The sequence below is a fragment of the Sinocyclocheilus anshuiensis genome, unplaced genomic scaffold, assembly GCF_001515605.1.
Source record: "Sinocyclocheilus anshuiensis isolate Anshui unplaced genomic scaffold, SAMN03320099.WGS_v1.1 scaffold1761, whole genome shotgun sequence".
In the NCBI taxonomy this organism is placed as follows: Eukaryota; Metazoa; Chordata; class Actinopteri; order Cypriniformes; family Cyprinidae; genus Sinocyclocheilus; species Sinocyclocheilus anshuiensis.
Window position 1 is genome coordinate 305584 of NW_015538073.1, and position 9224 is coordinate 314807.

A 9224-nucleotide genomic window follows, 5' to 3' on the forward strand; every position below is an offset into this window, starting at 1 on the left:
GAAGCCGTGGTTTACAGTGAATTTATAACAGCTAACTCCGCTTCGCGTCATACCTAACAACGCCTCCTAGCTGTTATAAATTCACTGTAAACCACGGCTTCTTTGGGCTTAATTGCTTTATTATGAAACCGTTTTTACATAGATAATATTTTATCACCAAACCCAAATCAGTCAAGCACTAGCTGAAATTTCAATGCATCACTTCTTATGATGTCAATGTGATGCAAAACAAAGCCTCAGCAGTTTATAAACAAGCAATCACTACTAGTTTCCTTCTATGTTCTTTCTATGTCCACAACACTTAGTTTTACCGTAGAGCTGCAGTTTTGGGCTGTGGAGGGTTTATCGGCTGCGCTTGAAGTCGCTCGTCCTGCCAAGTAGCGTTACATTGGCGTTTTGCTGACTGTCTTCTGCGGGAGATTGTGAACCTGCGGTGACATCTCAGCCGAATCAGCAGACTCAATCACAATGACTGCTGGGAAAATGAATCAGACTTGAGTGTTTTTTCTGCAAGTTTGGCCACAGCAGTGACAGTGTTCAGTGCAGAACTGCTGATGCACAGCGCTCGGCCGTATTTGTGGCCTGCATTTCATTTTTGTGACTGAGAAACAGTGTTTTGAGTAACATAATTGACCTATCGGTAAGCCCTGCCCCCCTTAGTTACTATTGCTCCCTCGGACAAACAAATGGAGTTGCTCACTCTCTTACAATGACAGCTTTCAGTGTGAAAACCTGAAGGGCCACCATTCAAGCGGGAATTAAAAATATAAAAATATAAAATATTTAAAAATAAATACGGTGGGTAACTCGAAGCGAGGGTTTACAGATCACAATGCAAGCGGGAGAAGTCTCATATTATGGTCTGAATTGAAAAAAAGTTGAATCAAAGCATCTTATTTGTTGTTTCTATAGTAAGGCTGTTAATTTACTATTTGGTGCGATTAATTATGGAAAAGCCTGTCCGTCATCTTACATTGATGCAAGTTCTGATGAATATGATACTGCGTGATAAAGTCCATGAGAATGCAGTTATGTGATCCTAAAATTCAAGATATGAGGGCAAAAATCACCCTCTTATATTTATATCATATGATATAGTTTAGCAATAACACACCAGCAAGAAGAGTGCTGTTTTTACCTAATATCTGCACGACTGCAAATTAGTATTGATTTTATATAACAGTTCAACAGACGAAAAAGTTACTATTGTTACATTTTAGACACAATATTGTCAAACCGTTGTAATGAAAGCCACAGCTGAACCATTGAGCGTCTCTGATCAACACAGTGGTGATTCTGTACTGAATGAATCAGCTGTTTGAATGAACCGAGTGAGTCAGCGATTCAGTGACTCTTCATAAAGAACCTCCTGCTTCGTTTCTGAATGAATCAGCTGTTTGAATGAACCGAGTGAGTCAGTGATTCAGTGACTCTTCATAAAGAGCCTCCTACTTCGTTTCTGAATTAATCAGCTGTTTGAATTAACCGAGTGAGTCAGTGATTCAGTGACTCTTCATAAAGAGCCTCCTACTTCGTTTCTGAATTAATCAGCTGTTTGAATTAACCGAGTGAGTCAGTGATTCAGTGACTCTTCATAAAGAGCCTCCTGCTTCGTTTCTGAATGAATCAGCTGTTTGCATGAACCGAGTGAGTCAGTGATTCAGTGACTCTTCATAAAGAGCCTCCTGCTTCGTTTCTGAATGAATCTCAGTGATTCAGTGTCTCTTCATAAAGAGCCTCCTACTTCGTTTCTGAATTAATCAGCTGTTTGAATTAACCGAGTGAGTCAGTGATTCAGTGACTCTTCACAAGGAGCCTCTTGCTTCGTTTCTGAATGAATCAGCTGTTTGCATGAACCGAGCGATTCAGTGACTCTTCATAAAGAGCTTCCTGCTTCGTTTCTGAATGAATCAGCTGTTTGAATGAACCGAGTGAGTTAGTGATTCAGTGACTCTTCATAAAGAGCCTCCTGCTTCGTTTCTGAATGAATCAGCTGTTTGCATGAACCGAGCGATTCAGTGACTCTTCATAAAGAGTCTCCTGCTTCGTTTCTGAATGAATCAGCTGTTTGAATGAACAGAGTGAGTCAGTGATTCAGTGACTCTTCATAAAGAGCCTCCTGCTTCGTTTCTGAATGAATCAGTTTCAGAATAAGTCGTTTGCATGAATGACGGAATGATTCGCTGACTTTATCTAATTTCATTTTATTAAAAAATCGCATTTTAATATTAAATAAAAAAAAAGACGTTAATTGTCATTTAAAACCAATTAATTTTACAGCATTATTTATGCAATTCTAATTGCAGTGTAAATGCGTTTTTACTTATAACACTTAAAATGCAGCTTCTGAAAACAGTGTTAAGGCCTTAAAATCTAAATCATAACATTTTCTAAAGCTACTTTTTGTAATGTCTATTTAGTGGTTTCTCATTTAACACTGTAATTTACTTTAAATGAACTTTTTGGGGGTCATTGCTCAGCAATAATTGATGTGTGATTAATTTGCTATTGATTTTATTAATTTATCGACACATCATAGTCTATATACAAACTATTGTGACATAGTATTTGGTCATATTCTGACGGTCTTATTATAATTTGCTTTACCCTGTATCTTCCTTATGAATTAGCATGATTGTTTGAGCTGCTAATGATGGTGTTTCTCTCTGTGTTCAGGTGACCTCGCAGCTCTGGGTAACATCAGCAGTCTTCACAGTTTATTAGGAGCCGGACCCCTTCTGCTGCCGCAGGGCCCGTCTCTGAGCGTCCCGCTGACACAGAACCAGACAGCGCTCAACCCGCTCACCTGCCTGCAGGTAAACTCACACCTGAGCCACGGGCAGTTTACATAGAAATAACAGTGCTTTAAAAAAATAAAAAATGCAATAAAAATAGTGAAATATTATTACAATTTAAAACAGCTGTTTTCTATGTGAATGTATGCTAAAATGTAATTTATTTCTGTGATCAAAGCTGTATTTTCAGCATCATTACTCCAGTCTTCAGTGTCACATGATCTTCAGAAATCATTCTAATATGCTGATTTATTGCTTTATTATCTGCGGCGCCAGCAATGACGTCACAGCCACACGCACACTCAACATGTAAACATGTCATTTCAAGTGAGAATGATTCTATTTTAATTGCATTCAGAGTAAACGACGACAGATAATGTATTAATATCGTGCCAGATTAGGCTTGCACAGCCTGAGTGAGTGTGTGAGAGAGACGGCACACGCAACGTAACTCAGAAATGTATAGATGCATACTACGGTAGAAATAAAGATATTTACAAAATATGATTTATGTAAGCAACATTATACGGCCATGATGTTTCCCTGAATATCAATATCAACACGATTGCAATGTGACACTGATTTTATACAATAGTATTTCAATAAACAAGAAGTTAAAATTAAGTGACTTTGATTTTAGACAAAATATTGACTGTTTTTGCTAAATTTCGCTGACGAAAATAGTTCCAATCAAAGGCACAGCAGAACTGTTGTGTCTCCGAGCAACACAGCAGTGTTTAGTTACTGAATGAATCCACGTTTTTGAACGAATCGAGTGAGTCAATGATTCAGTGACCCATTCATAAGGACAGTCACTTGCCTCGTTTCTGAATGAATCAGCCGTTTGAATGAATCGGTTGAAAGAATGAATAAATGACTCACTCATTAAAACTGACATTTGCCGCCACCAAATAATGTTCTTTTTAGCAACATCATATAACCCCTTTAAAAAGAAAAAAAACTTACTGACCTCGTTTGCCAAATATTATATTAACTATAGTAAATATAAATTATAATGAATAATGTCATAAAAATAATTACAAAATAAAAGATATAATTATTATATTGTATTATCTTATTACAAGTTCAAAAGATTTTTTTCTTTCCAAAAATATTTTTACTGAGCCCAAACAGTTGTAAAATATTATATTAAATATAGTAAATTGAAAAAAAAAAAACTTATTTGAACTTCTTTATAAAGCCATTCTCAGCCAACATCATGAGGTGCATCTTGGGATGTTTTTTTAAAAACTTGAAGATTTCACACATGTGCTGCACATTTTGATGCATTTCCTTCACTGTTTGCTCCATAAAAAAAAAAAATAATATTTGATCCATTATTTACATTTAGTCATTTAGCAGATGCTTTTATCCAAAGCGACTTACAAATGAGGACAATAGAAGCAATCAAAATCAACAAAAGAGCAATGATACGCAAGTGCTATAACAAGTCTCAGTTAGCTTAACACAGTACACATAGCACGGCTTTTTTTTATTATATAATAAATAACGAGAAAGCAGATAGAATAGAAAAAGAATAGAGCCAGCTAGTGTTAGAGGCCTTTTTTGCTTTTGTTAATTGTGTAATAAAGAAAAGAAAACAGATAGAATAGAAAAAGAATAGAGCCAGCTAGTGTTAGAGGCCTTTTTTGCTTTTGTTAATTGTGTAATAAAGAAAAGAAAACAGATAGATAGAATACAAAAAGATTAGAGAAGCTAGTGTTAGTTTCTTTTTCTTTTTTTAGAAAACAAGCAGTAAATGAATAGAGTGCAAGTCTAAAAGGGACAAGTTTTTTTTTTTAAACAATAGAATTAGAATAGAGAGTGCTAGAGTTAGAGGGTCAAATAAAGATCATGGAAGAGATGTGTTTTTAGATTATTAAATCCATTATTTATACATCAAGAAATTCATAAGTTGAACCCAGTTTGTATTCCACTATACATTTTTTAAAAATCACTAGGAGCTTAATAAATTCTCTCATGTGTGAACCGCTGGTGTTTATAGATGCATCTTCTCTTTCTCAGCTGACGATGGCGCCGGCGCTCATGGGAGAGAAGCCCGTGGCTCTACACGAGACGCGTCCGTCACAAGATCAGCTTCCCTCGGCTTCGATATCCCAGAATTCCCTGCTCAACCCGGTCCAGACGCCGCTGCAGCAGAGAGAGACGTTTGACCCGTACGCCTCCTTCATGGACACCATCTACACCTCTTTCTTGCAGGTGAGCGAGCGCGATTGAGGCAAAAGGGAAAAAAAGCTTTTGGCTTCTCTCCTGAGGCCACAAGAGGGCACATCGAGCAAAATATTACTAATGCACGTTTCTTCAAAGCAATAAAATAACACGACTATCCTTGAAAAAAAAGTGCATAATTTGTTAAATAATGTTTATAAACCATATGTAATTAATTAAGCTGCTTAAACAATTTGAAGCGAAACATTATCATGTATGCATGTATAGTTTAATACAAAGGACCGAAAACTAGGGATGCACGATATTATCGGACCAATATCGGAATCGGCCGATAATGGCTTTAAATGTAAATATCGGCCCGATATGAATGTGCCGATGTGTCTTGCCGATAAGAGGAATACATTAACTCACATGTGCTCAGGGTGTGCTAGCGATTAGATCACGTCAGCAGTGTGGCTCATTCTTGATGCAAAGTTTTGCCTGAATGATGATTAGATTCACTGTTTTGGATCGCTGCATTTAAACTGAGAAAGCACATAGGTGTGTGATAGAGTAAACAGTAATAACACCAGCAGCGGCAGCCTCCTAATGCACGCTTCTAATAAGGACTTCTAATAAAATGAAAGTAAAATACACGAATGATATTTAGACGATTTCTGATTAAATAAAGCAGTAATTGATGCCATAAAATCATGAGTATGTTTTGATTTAAAGGCAAACTATAGTTTACATGAACAAAAAATAAATAAATCACAAACATGACACTTAAATTAAATCATTCTATATATACCGATTTATTCATTAATGTGTAATATGTTATATTTTTTATACAAATTATGAGCTCAAAAACATTTTCAGATTTTTTACAACTCTTTTGCTTTAGACCATTTACAAATGTTAAATCTTAAAATAAAATGTTAGGGTTTATTTAATTCTAACAAATAAGTTCTTGATAAAAAAATAACCAAAATTTAAAATAATTATATATCGGTATCGGCCAAAATGAGTTGAAAATCATCGGGATATCAGCAAAAATCCAATATCGTGCATCCCTACCGAAAACCAATCACAAAGAGTACTTTTTCTATTTAAAAACATGAGATGCTGTGGGATAGAGAAAAACAAAACGCCATAAATTCTCGAGAATTCTCTGTTTTTAAAAGTTGAACTTGCATTAATTTTACATGGCTTTCTAAACATGCCGCTCTCTTGTGCGAGACGCGAGTGCAACGCTGATAGATGTCCCTCTAGAAAATGCGATAGTGTGGCTCATTCTTGATGCAAAGTTTTGCCTGAATGATGATTAGATTCACTGTTTTGGATCGCTGCATTTAAACTGAGAAAGCACATAGGTGTGTGATAGAGTAAACAGTAATAACACCAGCAGCGGCAGCCTCCTAATGCACGCTTCTAATAAGGACTTCTAATAAAATGAAAGTAAAATACACGAATGATATTTAGATGATTTCTGATTAAATAAAGCAGTAATTGATGCCATAAAATCATGAGTATGTTTTGATTTAAAGGCAAACTATAGTTTACATGAACAAAAAATAAATAAATCACAAACATGACACTTAAATTAAATCATTCTATATATACCGATTTATTCATTAATGTGTAATATGTTATATTTTTTATACAAATTATGAGCTCAAAAACATTTTCAGATTTTTTACAACTCTTTTGCTTTAGACCATTTACAAATGTTAAATCATAAAATAAAATGTTAAGGTTACCACTGCATCTTTCTGAAAAAAATTAATATATAGTTTATTTATAGTTATTTTCAAATCTTCAATGTACTGTCATTATAAAAGTACTTTATTATTGTTTATTTAATTCTAACAAATAAGTTCTTGATAAAAAATAACCAAAATTTAAAATAATTATATATCGGTATCGGCCAAAATGAGTTGAAAATCATCGGGATATCAGCAAAAATCCAATATCGTGCATCCCTACCGAAAACCAATCACAAAGAGTACTTTTTCTATTTAAAAACATGAGATGCTGTGGGATAGAGAAAAACAAAACGCCATAAATTCTCGAGAATTCTCTGTTTTTAAAAGTTGAACTTGCATTAATTTTACATGGCTTTCTAAACATGCCGCTCTCTTGTGCGAGACGCGAGTGCAACGCTGATAGATGTCCCTCTAGAAAATGCGATAAATATGTGTTCTGTGTGAACTGCATCTTCTCCGCATTCATGTTCTCTTTTTCCGCAATATTTTGAATGAACAACGGAGCAGCGCCATCTAGTGGCTTCAACCAGATAGGCTAATAAAGCATTAAAATGCAACGACACCTACATCGTCATCGCATCTTGTGTCTACTGATAAGGCTGCCTGACGCACACCTAATACCAAAGTTTTTGCATTCGAATGTGGATATATTCGAAATTCTAATTTTTTTTTCGACTGCACTAATCTACACCACCTTCTCGCAGGTGAATGAGCGCGATTCGTACCCGGAGCTGCCTTCGCCCCTCAGCCCACGCCGCGCCTGCTCCGTCCACAATCCGGACCTGACCCGCCTCGGCTTGGACACGGCCCAGTCCCAGTCTCCAGCCCGAGGGACGCCCAAACCCAGTGAGGACCCGTCGACTCCGCCGCCCTGCGACGCCCCGCTGGAGGAGGCCAAGACCGACGGCTCGGCCACAGTGTGCGTCTACAGCAACGGGATCGGCTCCGGAGCGGAGGGGCGAGGAGGCGAGGAGGAGGAGGATGGACGAAGGCCGCAGGGATATTTGAGTCCGGGTGAGCGGCTCCGCGAGGCAGCCGAGGATATCAGAGACGCAGAGCAAGTCCGGGTGAGTGCACTTATCACGTGTTATTCATATGCTGTTAAGCCCCGTTCACACCAAGGACGATAACTATAAAGATAACGATAAAGATATAGTTCTAAAAATCGTTCTCAATATTAAAGAATAGCAGAGTCCACACCACAACTATAACGATAAAGACAAAGAGAAACGATAACGTTGGAATCACTTTCAAAACTATTTTTGTCCAGCTGATGAACGATAAAAAATTGACAGCCAATCAGAATCCATCCTGCTGTAACGAGCTCGAGAATTTAAAGCGGCAGACGTGCGTGTGCTTAGAATAAACAGACGATATAGTTCGCTGGTGTGGACTTTCGCTAATATCGTTATCTTTATATTTACCGTTCTTGGTGTGAACGGGGCTTTAGAGTATTTATTCATATTTTTTTCAAGTTTTCAATTCAACTTCTTACATTTTTATTTTTTTGACTTTTCTATTTAGCTGGAAGTTACTTTTTTCATTTTTAGCAATTTTGTTACGAGTTTATATAATTTTTATTAGTCTTTTTTATTATTTCTATTTAGCTTTGTTATTGGTTTTAGTTTAATTTTGTGTAATTTCGTTGTGTGCTTCTGCCATTTTTATAATTAAAGAAAAAAATTTCTGTTTTGCTTTATTTTTTTTATTTGTTATGTGCTTTTGTCATTTCTATTAGTTTTTATTTCTATTTTATCTATTTGACTTGAAGTTAGTTCAGTTTTAGCAATTTTGTTATGTTCTTTTGTCATTTTTATTTTAACATTTATATTTGCCTTTTAATTATTTTTATTTCAATTTAAGGTTTAGCAATTTTGTCGTGCTTTATTTTTTTAACAATTTTATTTAGCTTTCAGTTATTTTAATTTCACTTGAAGTTTTGGTAATATTGTTTTATCAATACAAGTTTTATCAATATTGTAATCACGATTATTTAACACTATTATGTGTGGGTCATATGACCAAAACTCCCCTCTAATATAATGGCAGGGGAAACACTGAATAGCATACTAATGTCAGAAATGTTTATTTTGGCACACTGCTTCACATAGCTCTTTCATTAATAGCTTTGTATACTGAGTAGTGTACTAGACTTTATTTCTCAGCATGACCCTGGCTTCTTTCTCTTCCGTCTGCACTCAGGCTGAAGACGTGCACACAGGAGCCAGAAGGGGGCGCAAGAGGAAGCAGTCGTAAGTGCATCCATCCAGAACCCGACACATTCACGCATGAAGTGCTTTATGTTTTACTCTTCTTCTTCTGTTTCTTCTTCTTCCTGTCAGGCTGCAGAGAGGAGCGGACCTGCTGGGTGGCATCGACAGCATCATTGAGGAGCCGACGGTGAGACATACACTCACTCACTCACTCACTCACTCACTCACAGACACACACACACTCACACACACACACACTCACACACACACACACACACACA

The 9224-nt window shown here is 36.5% G+C and overlaps 1 protein-coding gene and 1 long non-coding RNA gene across 2 annotated transcripts in view; one reads left to right on the forward strand and one right to left on the reverse strand.

Moving 5' to 3' along the window:
- The window catches only part of LOC107683614 (methyl-CpG-binding domain protein 6-like), a 28504-nt gene that overhangs the window by 17665 nt on the left and 1615 nt on the right, over window positions 1-9224 (forward strand). The window contains exons 10-14 of the mRNA XM_016479683.1: window positions 2677-2816; window positions 4821-5015; window positions 7435-7797; window positions 8933-8982; window positions 9073-9130. Coding sequence (XP_016335169.1) covers window positions 2677-2816; window positions 4821-5015; window positions 7435-7797; window positions 8933-8982; window positions 9073-9130 — 806 coding nt within the window. The remainder of the gene's footprint in view (window positions 1-2676; window positions 2817-4820; window positions 5016-7434; window positions 7798-8932; window positions 8983-9072; window positions 9131-9224) is intronic.
- LOC107683615 (uncharacterized) overlaps window positions 1-9224 on the reverse strand; it is a 22339-nt gene that overhangs the window by 9660 nt on the left and 3455 nt on the right. The window lies entirely within an intron of this gene.